We start from the raw sequence: 24,129 nt of genomic DNA, 5'->3' as shown, positions 1-24,129 counted from the left end.
CACAAAATACTTTTTACATGATGCGGAAACTTCCACACCATGTTAAGTCACTTATCTTCCAGAGTTTTCACTTCCACACCAAAGTGAACTAAATTCAAGTGAAGACGAACTCAAAATTTGAAGCCATCAAACAATATCATCCGAACAGGTTTGGCTCATCGTGTCTTGGTAATCTTTCATAATTACGAATTAATAACTTAATAAAAACCGACTCTTCGTGTGCTACTCTCTGTTTCTCAGACACCAATGACAAATTGACAATCAAACAAAAGTGCTCCAAAGAAACGTAACGAGTACTCCTCAACCACAAAATACTTCTTTACAAGATGCGGAAACTTGTAATCCAAGTTAAGTCACTTATCTTCCATAGTTTTAAGAAAATTCGAAACAACGACACAATCCACAGCCGAGACTGCAACAAAAAACATAACTAAAATCCACGTGACTAAGAAAACCTCAAATCTGCAGCCATCAAACAACGTCATCGAATGATAGTGAAGCTCTGGCCAAAGACACAACTTCTTTCTCCTTCTCCAGCTGAGCTTCCAAGTTTGAGCACTTCAGCTTCAAATCCTTCAACTCTTCCTCTATCTCTTGCATCCGAGTCTCACCAGCTTCCTCTTTCTCCTTCTTTGCTGACACTTGTTCCAATTTCTCTTCCAACCAATTCAAATTCAACCCCGCTTTTGTCAAGTATTCAAGAGCAGCCTCAGCGTCTGCCAGATCATCCTTGGAGAGTTCCTGAGTCGACTGGCACAATGTCTCGATTAAGCTGAGGAGAACACTCATGTTGGCTGACCTCAGGTGCTGATTCTTTGGACGCAACTTTGATGCAATGTCAGGGTGTCTTTCAAGTATACGGCTCACAGATTCTACCTGCAAGCGGAAAGAAAGGATGAATATAGTAAAAAAATATATTCATACGGCAATTATCAGAGACTTGAAAACACTCAAAACAGACCACAACATACTCAAATATTCCAGTTTTTTCTTTTTCTTATTTTCACTAAATTTAAAATTTGCTCTTTTAATACTTCAGAAATATTTGCAAAACATAAAATTCATACCTGTGAAGGAAGAACTTGAAACTCATTGACGTCCATGCTTTCCTTTACCGGTGAAGCTTCCTCAAGAAAATCGCTAGACTTTGCACCATCATCTTCCTCTAACTTGCTCAGTGATTTGGTTGCCTCTTCAGATTCATCTGGAACATCTAGTTTTCCAATAACTTCAAGAACATCTACACTAGCAACAATATTCAACTCTCCATTTACTAGAAATCCACCATCTTTGTCGTGAAGTTTAGAAAGGGGAAACATTGATGTAAAACCCCAGTCGGAAGACGTCGCATCAAACCAGTGTTGTGTTGCTGCAAAACAACGAAATAGATTCCATCTCATCATTGTCATCACATCAAATAACATTGCACCGAAACTTTGAAACTAGTCTAAACCCTAAACCCAACTCAAACACAGTCCAGCAACACAGAAACAGAGTTCAACAGCATAGTTACTGTCTAGTTGATTAACTTGTCACAAATAAGAATCTGGGGACAATAACTGTGTTGCAACTTGCAACTATTCGCCCAACGCATATCAAGTAGTGAGCGGTGTGGGAACAATCACCTTTAGTTTCAGAGAGTTTTTCAGAAACTTGATTCACAATACTGAGACGCAGTAATGCGTTTCTTTTCCATCCAGAAGGCAATGATTCACTACAAGCAACGTCCAGGTACAGAGACAAGCACTCAACATTATTTCCTTTAGGGAAGGCCAAAAGACGCCTGCAAGGAAAACAAAGGAATACAAAATCAATCAAACAACGGAAAAAAATACCCAAAATTGACCAAAACCATCAGAAAACGAGATCACTTCTTACCATTTGCAGCCATCGACGACGAATTCATCAGAATAAATTTTCTTCGCTCGTACAGAGCAGAAATTCTTAATCACCCAAGAGAACTTTTTATCAACTTCCTTCCCCATTGATTTTTACAAACACTCACTCACCTGAAATCAAACTACCACAACACTCAAATTTTGTAAAGCATACAATCGTGACACAAAATAACCCAAAATTGAGAATCTAACACTTCGTTCGACACTCTTAAACATCAATTTTTACAAATGACCATAATCGACACAGCAAACAGTGTATCGGAAAATCAAAAGAGTAGAAGAATCAGTGGTTTAGGATTTACCTCTGAGATTAATGCGTGAGGATTTACCACTTAGATCACTTCCACCAAGACAGAGCCCTAACAAGAAACTCAAAATGGTCGCAAAGAAAATGAAACTGAATTGGGCTGAATATAAAGACTGATGTCATATCCTAGTAAAATTGAATTGGGCTGAATAGACGGGCCCAGTAGAAAAAAAAAAAAACTATGATAAAATTAAAAAAGCACGGATTTATGATAAGTCCCACATCGGTTATAACAAAGAAGGAGAGAATATAAACTCGGTATAAAAAAAGAAGTGGAGACATCGACCAAATCACTTACCTGGACGGGGTCAACTCGTGATCAAGAAGACGAGTGGTCTAGGCTAGTGGCTACCATTGCACATTAAGGAAGGGTGCTTAGCTTAAGGTCTTCCAAATGGAAGAGCCTACGTCATTATTTGTGGCAGAGGGGGCCTGCGTTCGCGCGGTCCCTACCATTCTTCTCAGTCTTAAAATGCTATATAGAATAAGCTATAATATATATATATATGTGAAACAAAACCTCTCCTAGGTCGTTTTGTTTGCCTTTGAAAGTTCTTGGAAAGGCTTACTTTGGTGCCCTACAATTTTGTAGTATGGCTACATTTTCTTTGAATTTTATAACGATGTAGTGCAAAAACATTATTAAACGAAATCAATGTTTTAATAGTTTTATCAAGCTACTCTCTGCTTTCTTCTTTAACCACAATTTCATCACTACAACTGAAATTACGAGACTTTCTTGCATTCAAAACCGCAGGGCGTGAAGACGAATTAGCATAGAGATTGCTTAATTGGGTGATTATTTTTCAGTGTGGCAGAAAAACGACAGAGAGAAGGCTACGTACACACTTGACCATACATTATATTACTTTTGAGTCAAGAAACTAAAGCCCTTGAGAAACTATCAACTCAACAAAAGAGTGTGGAAAGTTCTGACATAAGTCTTTTAATATACCTAAGTTGAAATAGAGGAATTTGATTTCTCAAAATGAAGAAAGCTAAATAGAAAGACTGAAAGAATAAAACACTATATATTCCTAATAAACTTCCCACCATTATGGAGAAGACTCAAGTTATAAGAAGCATAGACTCACCCAAAAAAAAATCAGTCAGAAAATATGGTTGCAACCGAAGCCGCTGCTTTCTCTTTCTCCAGGTCGCCTTCAAGTTCTGTCAATGCCAGCTTTCGCTTTTTCACCTGTTTCTCGAGTTCTCTGATCCGTGTGTCATAAGCTATCTGTTTATCCAAACCCTGATCCAACTTCTGACGCAACCAATCCAAATTGAAGCCTGCTTTTATCAGATCAGAGAGCATATTGTCTGCTTTGTTCAGGTCTTCCACGGTGAGCTCCTTAGGAGCTTTGCACAGTGTTTTGATCAGGTCAAGAAGAGCATACATGTAAGCATTCTTGATCTGTTGATTCTTTAAACTGAAATTCGACGTGAGATCTGGATGTTTCTCAAAGATTGCCTTCACCTGAGTAACCTGTGGTAGTGATGTTAAAACAAGAAAAAAAGGGTCAAAATATCAGTTGACATTGAAACAAGAGTTGAATAAATCGTCAAGCTTTATGAAGAATTTGAAAGCCGTTTACTTGGGAATGATGTTACCTGCGAATGAAGAACTTGAAAGCCGTTTACTTCAATAGCTACATCATCTTTGTTCTGCAACTCGTCAGATGAAGATGAATAATCATGAGCTCTGTCTTCACTAATCTCTGCAACTTGTGACGGGTTTAATGTATCAATAACTTCAAGAGCTTCTACTTCAGCAATAACCATGACGCCTCCTCCGTTCACCAGGAATCCACTATTTGGGGCAGTAAGATTGAATAGGGAAATCATATCTGGCCAACCCCAGTTCGGAGTGTTCTTATCAAACCAAATTCGTCTTTCTGTAACATTTTCATCCATTAATGGGTTAATCAACATAGAATAGTTAAAGCACTACACGAACTAAAGTCCTCCCTTGGGGATGGAACATATCAAATTGCTACTGTCCAAACTGATTTTTATTCTTTCTTATAAAGTTTTCACTTTTTTGACATGCATAACGTTTCATTATATTTTCACGTTTTCGAAAAGGAAAAAAAAAAAATCTTTCATCACTCTTAAACACCAAGTCGTAGCTTTCTTTATATAAGCAGTTCTATCCTTCTGTAACAATTCACCCATTAATTGGTTAATCAACATAAATATATAATATATGACACTAAAATCCTCACTGTGGATTAGGAAAATCAAATTGCGATTGTTCCATAAGAGTAACCTCATGTTGTGAATTATTCCGTTATTCTATATCACTAGTCATGACCATTGTGCATATTATATACCTCTACGTACGGAGAGTTCCTCACAGGTTTGATTAACAATAGTTATGCTATATTCCACAAATCTTCTCAATCCAGATGGCAGTGCTTTCAAATCAACAGCTTCCAGATACAGAGACAATGAATCAGTTCCCTTTTTAGAGAAGGCAATAAGACGCCTGTCAGAAAAGGAAAAAAACAAAAACAAAAAACAACAAAAAAAATGAATATTCACCAAATCTGTATATGCATGATTTCAAGATTGATATCACGTTAGCTTAAATGGACGAAAACATCTCTGAAAAATAACAAAAGAAACTATGATTTTTACCATTTGAAGCCACCTATCACGACTGGATCAGAGTAACACAACTTCGATCGCAAAAAGGAGAAATAGTCTATCTCCCAACAAAACTTCTTATAATCTACTTGATTTGCCATTGAAGTGCGATGAGAGGTTACTTGCAATCAAAGGACCAGAACCTGGAGACAAGATAAAAAAAACTTCTTTAACTGGATGTCACGCACCCTCGAGATACAAAATTAGACCAATTAAAAACTAAGATTCCACTGCAAGCAATTGATTTTTGAACCACAATTATCTTCTCCTCTAGTTGCAACGCTCAGAATCGAATAAATTAAGGGTCAGTGCCTTAGTTAAATATTAAGCTTCAGTGTTTCAGAAAAGGAACAGAGAATGGTTAGCGAATTCGAGTAGAAGTTTCCTCGCAATCAAACTATGACGAGAAGCGGAGAGGACGAGGTGAAGAATTAAAAACCCTAGAACCTGAATGACGCATACACACTCCCAAAGTGGTAAATCGAACAAACAATAAATAAGTAATAACAATCTCGAGCAACAGAAAACCACAATAGATATCATTAAATCGAGATACCACTGGTCCACTGTGAAAATCGAGGGAAAAGGATTTACCACTTCAAAGTTTTGAATGCGAAGAGCTAGGGTTTACTGTTTGTTTGTGTATATAGAATGAAAATCATATATTTTTAGCCTTTAAATTTTGCACCTTTATATAAGATTATAGATCGAATTTATTTTGAATTTTTGTATTATAGATCAATTTTTGTTTCTTCCATCTGAACTTTATTCCGGAAACAGAGGATTCCAAACAGAGTATTCATGAAAAGTATTTGTATGTAACATCAGGATCCATCACTTAAAATATAGATTTATACTTATTTCATTTAAATAAATTGTATTCATATTTTACATCAGGGCTTTTATAAATCAATGAAAATATAGATTTTTATATTCATTTCATTTAAATAAAGTAAGCATATCCAAAATAAAACCCAAAATTAAGAAACAAAACAATATCCAAAAGAGAATTTGCTGAAACAAGAAAAGCTAAAATTTAAAGACCACTCTTAGAAGGTGATATAAACGCAGCAGATTATAATAAGAAACAAAGCTTAACCTCAAATCGTCATCTTATGACTTTTTCATTCAGACAATATCGCTGAAATCAAATGGAATTTCAGCAGCCAAAGCTGCAGCTTTCTGTTTCTTCAGATCAGATTCTAAATCCGACAAATTCAGCCTTCGCTTCTTGACTTGTTGCTCAAGTACTCTGATCCGTTCCCCAATGGCCCGTTTTTTCTCCTTCTTCAAGAAAGCTTCGTCCAGTTTCTGACGCAACCAATGCAACTTCAAGCCTGCTTTTGTCAAATCCAAAACCGTGCGGTCTGCTTTCTTTAGATCATCCAATGTGAGCTCCTTAGGGGATTGGCACAGTGTCATAATTAGGTCGAGAAGAACACCCATGTAAGCATTTCTGAGCTGTTGATTCTTTAAACTGAAATCTGATGCAATATCTGGATGTTTTTCAAAGATTGCCATCACTTGGTTTACCTGTGAAACAAGAAATGTCAAATCGTTGTTTTATTTTTCATTATTGATATTGATTTTTTTATTTCACACTGATATGATACAAGAGTTGTATTTGTATAATTTCATGACTTATAAGTCAAGAAGACTTGGACCATTCTTCAAATAATTATCACCTGGGAATCAAGAACCTGAAACCCGTTGACTTCAGCAATTTCATCAGCATGGTCTGATGCGTTGGACCATTCTTCAGATGAAGATGAATAACTCTGTTCATCATCGCTAGATTCAGTACTTTCTGTATTCTTCACCATTGATGCGACGATCATCACTCACTTTAAAAATTGGAGACTGTTAGTTGAGGGTTAGTTAACCTTCAGTGTTGAAGTCTTGCTGAGAGGAATGGAGACCACCGAGAATATATATTTGCGGAGTTAAGAGCGAAATATTTACAAAATGCATGCATTAGTGACATTCTTGTCATTATAACAAAACTAATAAATGGTAAAGCTAAACAACCGGTGGATATTAATGGTGTTCATCCAATTGAGACACTTGTTTGTCGTGTGCAATGTTTGTGGAGTGGATGTAATCACTTTTGTTTGAATTCAAGGTAAATAGTCTTTAATTACTTAAGGAAATGTTTTTTTTTCTTTTGAACTGAATGTCAAATTTATTCAAATAAAAAAAACTCAATGTTATATATTACAAAAGACTTTTACTTCTTCGTGATGAGGTAACTAAACGCATCATTTATTATAGGGTGGATTATTCAAGTATCCTGCAAACCAATGTTTATTAATAGTTTGACATACTTTTATTGTTTATGCTAAATTAACCTCGTATACCGATCTTGCCCTTTAAAGCTTTGTTGAAAAAAACATTATTACGAAAATGCCATTATTTTTTATATGCCACGTAAGCAAAAAGTATCGCGACATTATGCATAAGTCTACCACTATTTATAGTAGACTTGTTTGAATTTGGTCAACGCAATTTTTTGATGGTAGATTTATTTGAGAGTTGGTAGATTTGTTGAACCTTAGTAGACTTGTTTTGGTAGACATATTTTTATAGCATAGTAGACTTATTTTGTGTTGGTAGACATATTTATTGTTGGTATATTTATTATATTTAATAATAGACTTATGAAAATATCGTTAACTTATCGTAAGTGTTTGACTTTTTTGGTAGATTTAAATAATAATGGCGACAGATTTATTTATAATGGTGACAAATTTATTTAGTTTGATGTACAGTAGATTTATTTTGCTTGGTAGACTTATTGCTATTAATAGTAGCTTTATCAGGAGTTAGTAGACTTATTCGTATATATGGTAGACTTAAAACAGTTGTATTTTAGAAAATAATATGGTAGATTTTAATTATAAGTATGGTAGGTTTATTAAATTTTGGTAGATTTAATATTTGTAATTTACAATACTGGTAGACTTATGTTTGTATTTTGTTCTTACTCAAAATAATCTTCAGTTTAATATACATATAATTATTTGAGTGATGGTAGACTATACACCTATCCATTAAAATAATCTTCAGATAATGTACTGCGTGGACTATGCACCTATCCATTAAAGATCATCATCAGTGCTCGAAAGATTAAAGCTAATCTAAACCACTTAACTCAAACACCTCTTTACAACATAGAGATCCAATCTAGACAAGCGTTAGCTCGTAAAACTTTTGCAAACATTCACCTAATGAATCAAGACTGATGAGCCATATATTAACAATTACCTTTCCTAACGGAGAGTTTTTTCGAAACTTGATTTACTATTTTTAAGCGGAAATATGTTTTTCTTCTCCAATCAAAAGACAATGATCCACAATCAGCAAGATCCTCCAGATAGAGAGACATGTGATCATCAACGCCATTTCCATTGGGACATGCTAAAAGTTGCCTGCCAGAAGATAAACAAAGTAAGGAATAATCAGAACTTAGAGATTATCAAATGAACATATATATGTGCACACCAAATCATCATACTTTTTTATTATTATCTGCTTACCATATACAGCCACCTATCACAAATGGATCAGAATAAATTTTCTCAGATTGCAAAAAGGAAAAATTCTTTATCACCCAGACAAATTTCCCAACAACCTTCTTCTCCATCGGCGTTATGTAGATTTCTCGCAATCAACCTACAGCGCATGCAAGAAGATGAGGAAACATTACAACTCAACATAAAAAGCACAGACCCAAAATTGATAAAGCTACCACTCGATGAGCACACTCTGGAGCAAATCCCTCTAAGAAACCCTAGAATATTCCTAGAACTTGAGTAGTACACACTCAACAATATTAAATCGGACAACCAAACAACAATCTTGAGCAGCACAACCAGTACTGAAATTATATTATTCCAATACGTGTAATCGAAACCTTGACAAGTTCGGATGCCACTCTTAAATGAATTCTTTCTGCTATTCCTAATCCTAGGGTTTTAACATTTTGGTACATGTGCATCTCTGGATAAAAAAAAAAAAAAATAATTGAATTTATTCTATATATGCGGAAACTAATTTTTGAAAAACGTTTTATTCATAAAATATAATTAATTTCTAGGATATAAAATGAAATAAAATGTTATTTCAAATTTTCTTAACAATATCGTTTTAACGATACCTATATACACGGACAAGTGGTTAAAGGAATAAAGTTTATAGACGTATTAACAGCAACTTCGTAGTCAAGCTTTCACAGTGGAAATTTTCATGGCTAAAAATCTCTGCCGAGATATACTAACGAGAAATGAAGAACTTATAAAATTCGATTGTGCCAAAGTTAGATGGACCGACCGTAGTAGCGTCAATATGGTTTTTTCACAAAATGACATAAGATCAATGACAAGAAGCCTAACTGAGACAGACTAATAATCATCAAACAACATCGTAAAAAGACAGAGGAGTTCTTGTGGCCGACAACTCTGCCTTACGCTCCTCCGCTAAAGCATCCAACTCTGAACACTTTTGCTTCAGTTTCAGTAAATTCTCCTCTGTTTCTTGGAGCATGGCCAAATCAGACTTCTCTTTCTCCTTCTTTTCTTTGACTTGGTCCAGCTTCTTCTCCAACCAATCCACCTTAAATCCTGCATCTTTCACATATGTCAGTGCAATGTCTGCTTCCACCAGATCTTCATTGGTGAGCTCCTCAAGTGACTGGCACAGCGTCTCGATTAAGCTGAGCAAGAAATTCATGCACGCTTGCCTCAGATGTTGGTTCTTTGCACGAAACTCCACTGCAATCTCAGGATGTCTCTCAAATATACGCCTCACAGATTCCACCTGCAAGGGAAAAGCAAATGTACCGAGCAGTCTTTTGGACATCTGGAATAAAGCTTGCATCATTATTGATTTCATACCTGTGAAGGAAGAACTTGAAAGCCATTGACATCCATGTATTCCTTTCCTAATGAAGCTTCTTTGAGCGAACCATTAGATTCCTCTGATTCATCTAAAGTGCCAATAACTTCAAGAACGTCTACCTCAGCAACAACCTCGAGATCTCCATTATTCAGAAACCCTTCCTTCTCGTCATCAAGTGTGGTAAGGGGAATCATGTATCGAAACCCCCATCCCAATGACTTCTCATCAAACCAGCGATGTGTTTCTGTAAAACAATTCATTCTAATAGTTAATATAGCATCGAAGAAAGTTCTGCTTGAACTATATAATACTTGAGGACTAGACATCAGTGTTCACAACTTAGGCACAATAATTTACTATACTAAATCACTTGCATCCTTCTAAGTACCCTTGAGAAACATAGAACTTAAGAACAAACCTTGTACAGCACATCATATAGAAAGATTTGCGGCATATGATGGCAAGCAATATTCAAGAAAATTAATCAACAAGATTGAAGTAAGAATCACCTTTCACTACTGAGTCTATTTCCGAAACTTGTCTCGCTATAGTTAGCCGAAGTTTTACATATCTTCTCCATCCACAAGGCAATGATTCAAAATCAGCAACTTGCAGGTACAAAGACAAGTAATCAACGTCGTTTCCGTTAGGAAAGGCTTGAAGACTCCTGAAGAAAAAGAAACAAGTCACCTAAACAATGAATAATGATAGATCCTATTTCCAGATCGAAAAAACATTTGAACAAAGTAAAAAAAAAAACTTGCTCTTTTTACCATTTGCAGTCAGCGATCAGGACAGGAACAGAGTAACAGATCTTACATTGCAAAGAGGAGAAGTTCTTTATCACCCAAGCGAACTTCTTACCAACTTTCTTGGCCATTGATGTGATAAAGATTCCTCCGAATCAAATTGCTAGGCCCTGAAGAAAAAGAAATCACCTTAAATAAATGAAGAAAATGCATTGAAACTCTGAATAGTGTGCGCGAATGCAAACCGTCGTGGTCCTTCGTAAATTGATACTCTGCCATTATTACGAAACAAATCAGTTTTTAAAACAAATGACTATTAAAGAAGTCAACGCAGAGCCATTGGAAGCAACTCTTCGAGTACCACTCTCTGATCATATTCATTCCCAAAGAGATTGCTTTATCATCAAGGAACTCGGTACTTTATACAAACCTAAATAAAGAGAACTATAAACCCCAAAAAAAAAAATATAAAAGAGAGCAACTTCGAGCACAAAATATGATAGACGAACAGACTAGAAAACCGAACTCCAATTCTGCCAAGAACTCGATTCATGGAACAATAGAGGAACATTGGCGTTTGAAACTTCTGTCTTCTCTTCTCCACCAAAGCTTCCAGGTTTCAGCATCTCTTCCGTAATTCTTCCTCCATTTTTTGCAGGAAAAGTTATAACTTATAATTAAATATCCTAATAATAAAAAACAGAGTAGTCTGTTTCTCACCCTGTTCTTCATTATTTTCAGTCTCATTAGTCTGAAGTTATGATCCAAAACTGAAGAGTGACCACTTACTCAAAGAAGAAAAGCTTAAGGATTCTTCAGAAGAGTGGAGAGAGTAATCAGACGTGCGCAACATTCTTACAGCCTGTCAAACTTATTTTCAAATGATTCAACTTTTCAGGTTAATTTCACTACCGAGTCCACTTCGACAAAAAGAATCGGAAGATATGAACCTAAAAGACTTGTTCCATGACAACAAAAGACAAAGATTCACCTACAGTTCTACAAGAATCCTCACAAATCAGCAAACAACATCATTAAATGTGAGAGGAACTCTAGCAGCCAAAGCCTCCACGGCCATCGATGGTCATTGAAATTTTTTAATTAAAAAACAAATATAGGATTTTGATATAAAACAACTAAGATATTATTTTAAATTTTGTTCGTAGGTTTTTTTTAAAATAAATTTGTGATTTTACATATCACTGTTTGTCATGAAAATATTTATCAATTTTTTTTTGCCTTTCATAATATTCGTAAACATTAGACAAAAACACTGAAACTGAAAGCATTAATATATATATATATATATAGACTATATAGTAGTCTTTATTCTACCATTATGGTTACAAGTACGAAACCAAGTACGTAAGAACTTAAAACTTGTTATGCCATCATCCTCACGACCTTTTTCCTTCTTTAGCTTGGCTTCAATATCAAAATTCGCTACTTCATCTGTTGCTAAGTTATTCATGCATCCCTTAGTCATAGTCATAGAAATCACTGAAGTCTTCTGAATAAGCATCATCATGATCCCAATCATCTTCATATTCATAGCAATCACTTGGGGCCTCCGAACCAGAATCATCATGATCCCACTCTTCATCTTCATAGCCATCACTTGGGGCCTCTGAACCAGTATCATCATGATCCCACTCTTCATCTTCATAGCCATCACTCTAAACCCTAAAAGACGCAAGGCTTGATCACCATCAATGGCGTTAATTGTGCTTCTACTCACACAGATCCTCCACCCTACAAGCCTCGAATTTACTTCTTCTTCCTCATCCATGCTTCTCACATCTTCATCCTCATCTTCTTCCCGCCATTACACGCAACAGAAATCTTCTAGACCAACAACACTCGACGCGACGACGACACTATCAAGATCTCACCTCCTCACGAAGATCCTCAAGTTTCTAGAGTTATGATCGATTTGTTCTAGACTTATTATGATTTTGTGTAATTTTTGCCCTTTTTCCCCACATATTGCAGTAATATATATAAATAATCGATCAGCGAATTTAAACCTTTCACAAACAGAGTGTTCCTTAAAGTCATTTTTTTTTTTTTGGTCCTTAAATTGCAAAGCGTATATATAGACATGAAATTATTAGTTTGGGATTGCAGTTTCATAAGCACCTTCCATATAATAAAGTTTGGGAGATTTTGCGGTAAGAGTACAAACTGGAGGTGAATGGCACCAAGCCCAGCCCTAATGCTCATCAAGTCAAACAAACAAGGACTTGCAAGTCGGTTGGCTTTGACGGAACCGGCCTCACCATTACATAACACAAACCTTGGCGAATTAGGATCTTTCAAATTAACCACTATCAAAACCCTGCATTTAACCACGCAGCAGAGAGAGAAGGCTAATTAAATCCACTAAACCAAACACAGAGCATTCTATAAACATAATAAACTGTTCGGTAGATGAACTCATGAATGTAATAACTGTGTGATCTCGAAATCAAAATTTATTGCCTCATTTCACGCTTTGCAAAGAACATCGAATCGTATATTGCTTCCACAACACGGTACTTTCTTCGCCTCTGTCTCACAATCACATTCGGTGCAGTGGAATTGGCTTCAAGAATGACGAGAGAAATGCTTGCGTCCCCGCCGAACGGAGAAGAGATATTTCCATGGCGATCGCCACGATCAGATGAAGAAGAAGATAAGACCTTTTCTCAGTTTTGTCAAACTCTATTATCCGATAAACAACTTGTTCAATTGTTCAACTATGATAAACCTTCCCCCTCTTTCAGAGGCTTTTGATTGCAATAAACCTTTTTACGCTGCCAAATATGGCTTCAGTTATTATCAATTGGCCCATAAGCTCAGTGTTTTGGGTTAATTACATTTGCATATTATACGTCTTTATAAGGCCCGACCTAAGGCCCAAAACCCATTAATATATACATACAGTTACAATTAGTGATTAAAGAAAATAAAAAAATTACTTTGATAACACATAACAGAAAGCGAAAGAATATCTGACCTATATATATATATATATATATATATGCATAAAATTAACATTCGAATACATCTCTCTCTATATATATATAACTAATGTGTTTGCATAATGTGAGACAATATATAATCATAAGGACTTTAATTTACTTTTTATTTTATAAAATAGAAAAGAAAATGTGCCAACACTATATATAGACAATGGACACAACGTAATGGTATATTATATATTTGAACAGGATGGGTAGGGCTGTCGAGCAATATTGAGAATCATAGTCTAAACCTTAAAATAATAATTCGATATATTAAAAATTGGGTTGTGACTAAATATATACTTAAATAAATTTTTACCAAAAAAAATATATATATATACTTAAATAAATATATTTGTGCCACACATAGAAACCAATCATGTAGACCTTTCTGAATTCTGAGTTTGCAAATTAATCAGTCCTCACACCCAAAAGCTCCCATAGTGACTCTTAATCGCATATGGCTACTCTTAAGTTTCTAAATAATTATTCGATAAATAAAATGAACCAACTGTCATCATCAAATCAAAGAAAACTGGTCATTTTATCAGATGATTCAGATCAATGATTAAAGGGAAATATCACTAGATATCACAGATAATTTGGAAATTAATCATTCCTGAAAAGTGATTTTGACCAAATATTGTAGTCCGCGAAAACTCCATTTAACCTCTATAACATATATTACGTAGATGTGTTTCTCTTTCATGGCATGGACTCTGGTATCTGAAAAAGGTGTTAGTAAAAAGTTTTATATCTGGGCGGGCATACGCAACCATTCACTTTTGTCGATATGTTTTAGGAGAAAGAGAAACTCTTGAAACTGATATTCTCTATAACTCACATCTAACTGAATTTACATACACACTTCAAAACCGATATCATCTTCCATCGTTTTGTCTCCTCTAAACCTCTTTTCAAATCTGTTTTTTTTTCCAATCGGTGTCAGCCGGATTCCACATCGGTGTGAGCCTACTTACTCGAATAATTGGTATAGAGTTTTCTCTTTCATCATTCTCAAAGTTTTTATATAAAAAAAAAAAGAGAAATTCTGGATTTAGGGTTACATCTGAAGTTGCTAATAGAGTTATTGTTGCAGGTTTAATGGCGGATCTGGAGATTCTTCAGCGAATTTTTGCCGCCGATTATGTCCCCACCGCCGATTAGGGGTTAAATGGGGTTTTCGCGGACTACAGTATTTGGTCAAAGTCGCTTTTCAGGTTACATCTGAAGTTGCTAATAGAGTTATTTTTGCAGGTTTAATGGCGGATCTGGAGATTCCTCAGTGAATTCTTGCCGCCGATTATGTCCCCACCGGCGAGAGAGTGAATATATATCAAAAACTCTCTGTGCTTTCAGATATCGAACATGCACTTGACGACGAGGAACGAAAGTTATAAGCCGTTTAGAGGAAGTAAGAGTCATATCATTCCGGAATACAGTGGTGTAGTTCCATGTGTAGATAATAACTAACTGTGTTATATCGTTACTTATATTGTCGCTAACATTGTTTTGTAATCTGGATTAGGATAATTACACTAGTTGGAGCCAAGAATCGTTAATTACATTATCACTAAGCTAGGATAAGGTAAACATTATAACATTGTCTAAATAAATATATGATAACAACATTATCAACGTTAAAGTCCAAAGACATTCAGTGCACATGATAACAAAGTTAACGATCGAAGACATTGCATTTGCAAATCACATAAGGGTGTAATTCTATGTTATATTATCACTAAGTTATGATATTATAAGATTTGTCTAAATAAATACATGATAACAACGTTATCAACGTTAACGTCGGAAGACATTCAGTGCACATGATAACAAAGTTAACGATCGAAGACATTGCATTTGCAAATCACATAAGGGTGTAATTCTATGTTGTTAACAAAGTTAACGGTAAAAAATATTGTTATATTAGCACTAAGTTAGGATAAGGTCAACATTATAACATTTGTCTAAATAAATACGTGATAACAACGTTATCAACGTTAACGTCCGAAGACATTCAGTGCACATGATAACAAAGTTAACGGTCGAAGACATTGCATTTGCAAATCACATAAAGGTGTAATTCCATATTGTTAACAAAGTTAACAATAAAAAACATTGTTATATCGGTAACTTTTATCGTGTTAACAATATTATATATATGATTAGCAATTGCCAACACTATTAAATATGTTCGCTTGGTTATTTACAACCTTTTTACGCCATATGGTCTTGTTTTAACTCTTGTTAACAATATTACTTACTTGTTAACATTTTGTTCGTACGTGGTGGAAAACATCTAAGTCACACACATTTTGTTACTTGTTTACTGATGTTCTTATCTTTTATCTACCACACATTTTATTGATTCTGCATATCTTTATTGCAGACAGTATTTGTAGCTCCACAGGCTATTCTGTCCCAACTGAGCAGCATTAAATGCACATGTCGGTTTATTCTACCTTTTTGGCAGAAAATTCTTTACGTCAAGTTAAATAGTTATAGGGGTACTGAGGTCAATTTTTAATGATGTTGCATAGACCTCCTAATTTCCAAGTTATTTTTTGGTATATTGTTAATTTCTTAATCAACTTTTGGTATAGAGTGAAATGACTCATAATTAAATCATCGTTACTTTTATTTCAATTTTGTCATCCTCTATAAATTCTAGGATTCAACAGAGATTCCGCCTAGAATTATCCAATTTAAAGAAAAAAAAATCATTTTAGAAGAAAATGTACGTGTACAATAGGAAAATAAAAATATCGTTAGCAATTTTTTCCCTAAATGTAATGTTGTAAGACAAACGCAATCAAATAACCTAGTCCTCAAATTTGGTAAATGGATAGTTTATGTTGTGTCATTGTGTGAATAGGGAGAAGGAATAGTATTTGACAGTTAAAATAATATTTACGATAAACGTGACATGAATTTGACAATTGGATAAGAAATAATTTATGGTATGTGGGATATGAATTTTTTTATTTTTGTCAAAAGAAATATATACTATTAAAATACTAATATTTACGATAAACGTAAATTTAGGACTTTATCAATTAAAAAATTAATTAGTTTTAAGTGTATCCTTAATTTAATGTTTATTTCTGCTTTTTAAAATAAATTTTCTGATAAATAGTAAAATTATAATAATTGTTAATTAGATTAATTTTGTCATTTCACTTATAAAGTGTAGTTTCCAAAAAAAAATGAAATGACATAGTTTTCAAAATCTATCTTCTCTTCTTCTTTGAATATATTTTTTACAAACTGATTCTAATTATTATCTTATATATATATATATATATATCATAGGAAACGGATGATTTAATTCCAAACTCTACTATATATATAACAAAATTCAGGCTCCATATTTGATAATTCTGATATATTTGTGGTATGATACTGAATATTCCAAAAATATTTTAACCAGTAGATATGTAGCAGATTGCATTGCCCACCTAAAGTCTTATAAATTGACGGAAAATGGAAAAACCCTAAAACTCAAAAGGTTCCTCAAGTCTGTTTGAATTTCCCAAAAAATTAATTAATATCTTTTTTGACTTTTGGGTTTAAGCCTTTAAGGTAGTCAAAAGGTTCCTAAAGTTACTAGAACATGGATGCAACAAGGCGGTTTGGTCTGGTCAGTAGATAAGATAGAAGTTTGGTCGTAGAGGCAACACAAAAAAAAAAAGAGAGGAAGAAGAGCGATGGCCGCTGGTAATTCGTATATTGCTCACGATCTCCTTGAAGAAGTCCTCCTGAGGCTTCCGTTGAAGTCTATCATCAGATTCAAGTCCGTTTCGAGGCAATGGAAAATTTCAATCGAATCCCAGAGTTTCGTCGAGAGACATCGAAAGAATTCCCCACGGAAAATCCTTTTAGCTCTCAACGGCGGTTGCAGCGACGGCGAGCCGCCGAGTCAATTCCCCGGCGAAGAAGAAAAAATCTGCTATATCCGCAATTGCGAAGCTTCCAGAGTTTCGCTGACATGCGACGGCTTAATCTGCATCCCGGGGTCGGATTCGATTGAAGTTTGTAACCCGGTGACACGAGAATCCCGGCGATTCCCTCCCCGAGAACCTCTCGTCTCGACCAAACGTCCTACCGGAAACCCTATCCCCGTCAGATCAATTGTGCACAACAAAATGTTAAAGGATCGTGTGGCTCGATTACCGATGGGAGGAAGCTCTTTTGGATTCGGTAAAGATGAAGTGACGGGAGCATATAAAGTGGTTGTGCTACGTGGTAACGGTCTCTCATTTTTGGTTGAGGATTGCAATGTTCTTGATCTTGAAACAGGGCAATGGAGACAAGTAAGCGTCGTTGCTCACCGGATTTTTCCTTCAGAAAGATCGGTCCATGTCAATGGTTCGGTTCACTGGTTCACGGTTGATCTATGGGAACCGAGCGCAACGAGAATAGTTGCATTTGATCTTCACACTGAAGAGTTTAGAGTCGTCCCGTACCCAAACACTGGCTATTCATACCCAAACACTGGCTATTCAGACAGTGATCGACCCTATTTGTGTGAGCTTCTCAGCCTTGGAAACCGTCTCACAGTGTCCGAGATGAGGACATCTCCCCGTGTCCATCTAGATATTTGGAGAATGGTGGACGTAGAGGAAGAAAGATGGGCTAAGATGCATTCAGTATGTTTATGCGGTCGTTACCAACCACGATTAAGCACACATCAGCTATTCACACCCTTGACCATTTCTGAGCAAGGAGACGGAGTCGTGGTGATCATGATTTGGGATTATCAAGAGACATTGTACAAGTCCTTCTCAAACAGATTCTCTATTCACATGTTTTCTACAGGCGCTCGTGTTGTTGCTTCTTCTTATATCCCAACTCTGGTCCGGGTTCCCTACCACCTTACTTGATTCTAAGGCACCACACTAGCTATATGAGTTTCCTGAACTTGCCTTAGTTTCATTTTCGTGTATTTTATACCCAATTGCTTTAATATTTGCTCAATAAATCTTGAAGAGGCATACTTATGATTCCATCAATCTCTCTCATAGTACCAACCAATCGTTTGATTGTTATATAACAATGGCAAAAGTAGACTCCATGTGCCTAAGAACTCAAGAACATTAAACAACATCATCGAATGATACAGGTGCTTTTGCAGGCATAACCTCTGCTTCCCCTTCTCCAGCTGAGCTTCGAGACCTAACCACTTCAGCTTCAAGTCCTTCAATTCTTTCTCAGTTTCTTTAATTCGAGTCTCACCGGCCTCCCCTTTCTCCTTCTTTTCCGACATCTCATCAAGTTTCTTCTCCAACCAATCCAATTTGAATCCAGCGTTAGTAATGGATCTCTGTGCATCATATGCCTTGGCCAGATCAGCCTCGGGGACCTCGTGAGGCGACTGGCGTAGAGTCTCAATCAGCAAACTCATGTAACGTGTCCTTAGCTTTGGGTTCTTTGTGGGAATTCAGATGAAATCTCTGGGTGTCTTTCAGACATATGGCTCACAAATTCCACCTAGAAGTGAAAAAAAAAAAAAAAAGAAGCATGAAGCTGAATCCATTATTCAGCGATAAATTTTAGGAGACAACACTAAAGCACCATACTGTATGATAGAACACATAATGTTGTCTGTCGTGGCTGAAAATGAATGTTTACACACAAAGTTTGTAACATTTTTAATTTCTAACCTGTGAAGGAGAAAGCTTGAAACCCATTGACATGATGAGACATCCATGGTTTTCATTACTGATGATGTTGCCTCTGTTACATCTAACTTGCCAAAAACTTTAAGAACCTCTATCTCAGCAACAATTTTTAGTTCTCCCCTTACCACGAACCCACTCTCTTTAGCATGAATTTCATTCTTGATTCTATTTCTGGATTCCAAGGTTTTTATTTCTCCTTTTTTCCGCCACACCAAGATTCTTCTACTCTCTTCGAACTCCACCCTTCTCTCCTCTCCACTTTCTTCTTTTATTTCTCTCTTTTCTTCTTTCGACGTTTTGTACAGAGCCGTGCCTGACTTTTCACGGACTACAAGCCAAGAAAAAAAATTGGCCCCTTTAGACATTTTTCTTCGTTAAAAGCTCATTATTATTTTTAAACAAAAACTTTTATTAGTGCAGCTAATACCCGCAATTAAGTAGTCAAGAGCATCAGTCCACTCTTATTTATAGTGTAGCTTCCCTTTTTAAATTTTTAAAACTTTTCGATGTGGGATAGCAGATAGAACATTTTGTAAAAATAAGTAAAAACATCACAAAACATTTCTGACTACATAAGACCAACTGGACTAGTTTAAGTTTTGCAAAATTAGCCCCAAAATAAAATTTAAAGTCACCGGCTCTAAATGCTTCATCAACCTGTGTCCAAACACGACTCTGGGTCTGTACATAATTTACTTCTCTATTATTTCTCTTGATTTTGTTTTCGATTTATTTATATCAGTGATTTATTGCTTTGAAATCGAGTCTATGTAGATATGTTAACCACTCTGTATTCAGACATCAAGCTATTACTTCTTCCTCAAGAAACACAGATTTTAGCAGAATCCTTGACCACAAAATGCAGAAACTTCCCAGAAAAAAAATCTCTTTCGGTTCCTAAGACTATAATAGGACTCATTTCGAAAGAAATATGCAAACGAACAAAATCAACTCCAATATAAAGGCCGTAAGAACTCAGTTCATATATCAAACAACATCTTCCAATGATAGAGGAACGTTGGCGGGAAAAACCTCTCTTCACCTTTTCTATCTGAGCTTTCAAGTCTGAGTACTTCTGCTTCATTTCCTGCAAATGAGCATGATAAACATAAACTTTTTCCTTCTTCTCCTTTACTTCATCAAGTTTCTTCTCCATCCTGTTCACAAATGGTCTTTTCAACTCTTTGGTATCTAAGAGAAACATGAACTGAAAGCTAGAGTAACTACTGGTGCATGTAAATTATTACACATTTAAATGATCTATAGTTTCCCAAAATATCACGATTCACCAGGGTATGACTAAAATCATATATAGTCGTTTAGAACAAACAAATAAACTAGAAGCAGATACTCTGAATTTCTTGACACGCAGTTTTCATTTTACAAAACTAACATATTTTCCTCATGGAACAGTTAGATTATATTGTTAAACACATTTATGACCAATAACTTAATCAAACATAATAACATTTCCTAACAAGGTTATTTTAATAGACCTAAACGTAATTACTCAGAAAACAGAGACTCTATTTTCAATTAATCCTTACCATATAAGAGAACAGACATTGTATTCCTGTGATGCATATGTATCTGAATATACTCTAAAACCAAACAAGATGATGAAACACATATTGAGATCCTTCCTTTTCAAATTCTTCAACGTTAGTAAAATGAGAATCATACGGCAAATGAGAATCATACGGCAAATGCATGAAGAAGAGAAAACAGAGAATTAATCCTAGTTGATGATTAATCTAAAGTGTTTCTAACCATGACAATGGTAACTTAATCTTTAAACTATTTTTACACCCATAGAAAGACATTTCTTGTACATCATGAAATTAGCCATATCAACTTTACTTTCATAAGTTTAAAAGAACTCTCGTTTCAAAGACACAATCAAACATTTATAGTTCGCCTGAGCTAAAAAAAAAAATTGTATTGACAACTACGCGACGAAACAAAATTCTTGAACTATTTTAAGAATTCTATATATGTTTAATGTAATCGAGTACGAATATTTTACGTAAAAACCGTATAACAATATTCTGCCCTGCATTGATCTTTAAACCGCTGTCCAATAACTTTTTTTTTGTTTTTGGGTCCATTAAGTCGAAAGCAAGTCGCTTTATATTCCCATAGTTGATTACCAAGAAGAATTTTTATATCGCTTAGGGAATAGGTCTGAGCTAGAGTAACTCTATTGCTCCTTGCTTCCGAGTTTCTGCATTGAATCATCATTAGTTTCACAGCTACTCTGTTTTCCTTGTAGTTACTACGACAATTTAAAGAGAACCTAAATGTTACTGCTAGGTGGGAAAAGATAATTTTACCGCTATGAAAACAAAGAATGGAGGAAAACTTCATCTTGTTCAGTCTCATACCCTGTAGTTTTTTAGCAGAACAAAGCAGGGCCTTAATGCATGAGCATTCAGAGAAACTCCAAAATGAGAAATGGCACAATTGCTCAAGTAGAAAACATGTTTTTTGGATTCTCATAAGGAGTGGAGAGTGATTAGGTGCATGGAACATTGCAACGTTTTGCAGCCTGCTTGCAAAACTTAAATCCTCAGAGATACACTTTCGTTGTTAAAATGGTTAACTGAAAAGTTACTTTTCAGGTTAATTCACTACTCAGTCCCATTCGACAAAAGACTCCGAATATGAACTTGAGACATGAGACTTGTTCAGAGACATCAAAAGACAAAAAAATTACCTACAGTTCTACAAGAATCCTCGCAAATCAGCACATAACATCGTTGAATGAGAGAGGAGCTCTAGCAGCCAAAGACTCCATTTTTTCATTCTGCAGCTGAGTTTCAAGATCCAAGAACATCAGCTTCAGCTTCTGTAATTGTTCCTCCATTGTTCGTAGCAGAGCCCCACTACTCTGTTCCTTCTTCTTCTTTTCAGAAACCTCCTTCAGCTTTGTCTTCAGCCAATCCAATTTAAAGCCGACATCAATCAGATCGACTAGTGTGTCATCAGCATTGCTCAGATCATCTTCGGAGAGCTTCTCTGGTGACTGGCACAGCGCCTCGATGAGGCGAAGGAGTTCATTCATGTAAGCTCTTCTGATCTGTTGGTTCTTTGGACGGAATCCTAACGCTATGTCCGGGTGTCTTTTGAAGATATGGCTCACCCACTCTGCCTGCTAACCAAAAAACAACATAAAACTATATTGGCAACAAGATTGTGATTTTAAAACCTGAAAAGAGAAAAAGAAAAAGAAAAACCAGAAATATGCACCATCCAGAATTGTTTTCAAAATAAACGTTTTTCTCATAAAAATAAGAGATTGGGACATATGATATTAAACATGCGGTCACATTCAGTTTTCAGATTAGAGCTTTCTCTCTAAAAACAACAGAAGATGAATCATTCTTACCTGAGAAGAAAAAACGTTAAACCCATTGACATCTATAGTTTCCTTCGCTGGTTGAATCTCAGTGAGCAAACTATTAGCAGTCTCAGTAACATTTTCTACTGTCTGAGTCTGAGAGGCAACTTCCAAGGACTTCACTTGGTCTAGAGAACTCCCCTTTCGGGCACTACCATTCGAACCAGGATAAGAATCCTCATCATCAACATCTTCTTTAGGTGCATCATCACTTTCACCGTTGGAAACCTCAGTCTCAGATGCCTCAGTGTTAGACCTTAAACCATGATTTCCTACTGTACAAGATCCATCCTTCAAGGGATTTGATTGGTTCAAAAGACTTACGTACCTACCTCCATCATCTGAAACAGGAGATGAAGCATCATCATTATCCACATTCTCTTCACAAGAACCATCATCATCCGAACCTTCTTCAGATGCGGCGTCGTCATCATCATCATCATCATCATCATCATCATCATCATCATCATCTAAACCCTCTTCAGATGCGTTATCATCTTCTAAATTTTCTTCAGATGCATTCTCAGTTTTTTGCGCCTGAGATTTGCCATCAGGTGCATCAGAAGCTTGATTTCCTTCTTTGTTTCTCGGAAGTTCAATGATTTTCACAGTTTCCTCTGGTACAACAACAGCTGGAAGAACGTGAAGTTCAGTGATGATAATGAGTTTGTTATTCACGAGAAATCCTTCATCCTTGGCATGAAGTTTGGTAAGGGACACGAAATCAATGAAACCCCAGCCGTAATTCTTTGCAGTGAAACAGCGTTGCCCTTCTGCAACGAAACAGAAGATAAGAAAAGATCTAGAATTATACAGAGCACCAAACGAATTTCAAGGAGTGAAGAAAAATAATCAGACTTTGCATAGTCAACAAATGTAAAACATGGAGAAAAGACAGGGTATAAGGCTCAAATATCATAGGACAAGCAATAATCTTTCCTGGTTCAGAGAAATCAAAAGATAAGTAGGAATTGACACGCATAGCACAATTAATGGTCCCAAGAACTTCGCCAACCCAAACATGATTGGAAGAGAACAGTTACCCAATACTTTGTTGGATTTGCCCCAACCCTTAGTCACAAGAGTGAGGCTAAATCTAACGTCTCTTGACCATCCCGGTGGCAAAGACGCAGGATCAGCAAGTTCCAGATACAAGGCCAAGTGACCGTCATTCGTATTTCCCTTCCGATAAGCAACAAGGCGCCTGTAATAACAAAAACAAAACCCATCTAAAATCAAATCCCCACCCAAAAGAGAAATGTACGAAAATGGTAGATGTGAATCGTTTCTCTCTTTACCAATTGCAGCCAGCGACGGCGAAAGGGCGAGAGTAGCATCTCTCATCTCGCAAAGAAGAGAACTTTTTCAAAACCCAAGTGAATTTCTTCTCCATTCGCTCACCCATCAATACCGATGAAAAGTTATCGCCAGAACACGAAAAGAAAAACCTTTAAAAAAAACTGATTCCGATGCCCACGGTCGTAAAGCCAACACACTCCAGTGCAGTGAGAAACTTAGACCATCTCCATCAGGAGTTTTTAGCA

General features: G+C 35.9%; 6 protein-coding genes, 1 non-coding gene and 1 pseudogene across 9 annotated transcripts; 2 read left to right on the top strand and 6 right to left on the bottom strand.

Moving 5' to 3' along the window:
* Positions 1-282: 282 nt before the first annotated feature.
* Positions 283-2,281, bottom strand: LOC18019701 (MATH domain and coiled-coil domain-containing protein At3g58270). Of its 2 annotated transcripts, none has more exons than XM_024156989.1 (5): positions 2,201-2,281; positions 1,879-2,009; positions 1,626-1,783; positions 1,068-1,369; positions 283-876 (listed from the first exon to the last, which is right to left on the bottom strand). In XM_024156989.1, the coding sequence occupies exons 2-5, from the start codon at positions 1,983-1,985 to the stop codon at positions 472-474; spliced, it is 972 nt and encodes a 323-aa protein (XP_024012757.1). In that variant the 5' UTR covers positions 1,986-2,009; positions 2,201-2,281; the 3' UTR covers positions 283-471. The 2 variants fall into 2 exon arrangements, with proteins under 2 accessions (XP_024012757.1, XP_024012758.1); XM_024156990.1 differs by having other exon boundaries at positions 1,879-2,020; positions 2,201-2,234.
* A 214-nt stretch (positions 2,282-2,495) lies between these two features.
* Positions 2,496-2,658, top strand: LOC112087210. The gene has a single exon (XR_002899973.1). It is a non-coding gene; the product is annotated as a U1 spliceosomal RNA (small nuclear RNA).
* A 652-nt stretch (positions 2,659-3,310) lies between these two features.
* Positions 3,311-4,955, bottom strand: LOC18019700 (MATH domain and coiled-coil domain-containing protein At3g58280). Its single transcript, XM_006402731.2, has 4 exons — positions 4,846-4,955; positions 4,539-4,693; positions 3,817-4,100; positions 3,311-3,691 (listed from the first exon to the last, which is right to left on the bottom strand). Exons 1-4 carry the CDS (start codon positions 4,953-4,955, stop codon positions 3,311-3,313), a joined length of 930 nt encoding a protein of 309 aa, XP_006402794.2.
* A 1,027-nt stretch (positions 4,956-5,982) lies between these two features.
* Positions 5,983-6,677, bottom strand: LOC18019699 (MATH domain and coiled-coil domain-containing protein At3g58280). The gene is made up of 2 exons (XM_006402730.1): positions 6,540-6,677; positions 5,983-6,387 (listed from the first exon to the last, which is right to left on the bottom strand). Exons 1-2 carry the CDS (start codon positions 6,675-6,677, stop codon positions 5,983-5,985), a joined length of 543 nt encoding a protein of 180 aa, XP_006402793.1.
* Positions 6,678-9,264: 2,587 nt separating this feature from the next.
* Positions 9,265-10,630, bottom strand: LOC18019697 (MATH domain and coiled-coil domain-containing protein At3g58410). Of its 2 annotated transcripts, none has more exons than XM_024156991.1 (4): positions 10,524-10,630; positions 10,260-10,417; positions 9,747-9,994; positions 9,265-9,669 (listed from the first exon to the last, which is right to left on the bottom strand). In XM_024156991.1, the coding sequence occupies exons 1-4, from the start codon at positions 10,628-10,630 to the stop codon at positions 9,265-9,267; spliced, it is 918 nt and encodes a 305-aa protein (XP_024012759.1). The 2 variants fall into 2 exon arrangements, with proteins under 2 accessions (XP_024012759.1, XP_006402791.1); XM_006402728.1 differs by having other exon boundaries at positions 9,747-9,971; positions 10,288-10,417.
* Positions 10,631-17,184: 6,554 nt separating this feature from the next.
* Positions 17,185-18,671, top strand: LOC18019696 (F-box/kelch-repeat protein At2g43270). The gene has a single exon (XM_024156988.1). It carries the CDS (start codon positions 17,212-17,214, stop codon positions 18,385-18,387), a length of 1,176 nt encoding a protein of 391 aa, XP_024012756.1. The 5' UTR covers positions 17,185-17,211; the 3' UTR covers positions 18,388-18,671.
* LOC18019695 lies at positions 18,601-20,341 on the bottom strand (annotated as a pseudogene).
* A 1,468-nt stretch (positions 20,342-21,809) lies between these two features.
* On the bottom strand, positions 21,810-24,067 carry LOC18019694 (MATH domain and coiled-coil domain-containing protein At3g58440). The gene is made up of 4 exons (XM_006402725.2): positions 23,884-24,067; positions 23,629-23,789; positions 22,574-23,358; positions 21,810-22,336 (listed from the first exon to the last, which is right to left on the bottom strand). Exons 1-4 carry the CDS (start codon positions 23,988-23,990, stop codon positions 21,929-21,931), a joined length of 1,461 nt encoding a protein of 486 aa, XP_006402788.1. The 5' UTR covers positions 23,991-24,067; the 3' UTR covers positions 21,810-21,928.
* Between the last annotated feature and the right edge of the window lie 62 nt (positions 24,068-24,129).

Source organism: Eutrema salsugineum, unplaced genomic scaffold, assembly GCF_000478725.1.
Source record: "Eutrema salsugineum unplaced genomic scaffold, Eutsalg1_0 scaffold_19, whole genome shotgun sequence".
Taxonomy (NCBI): Eukaryota; Viridiplantae; Streptophyta; class Magnoliopsida; order Brassicales; family Brassicaceae; genus Eutrema; species Eutrema salsugineum.
The sequence above is the reverse complement of the archived record's forward strand: the minus strand, read 5'-3'. Positions and strand labels throughout refer to the sequence as shown.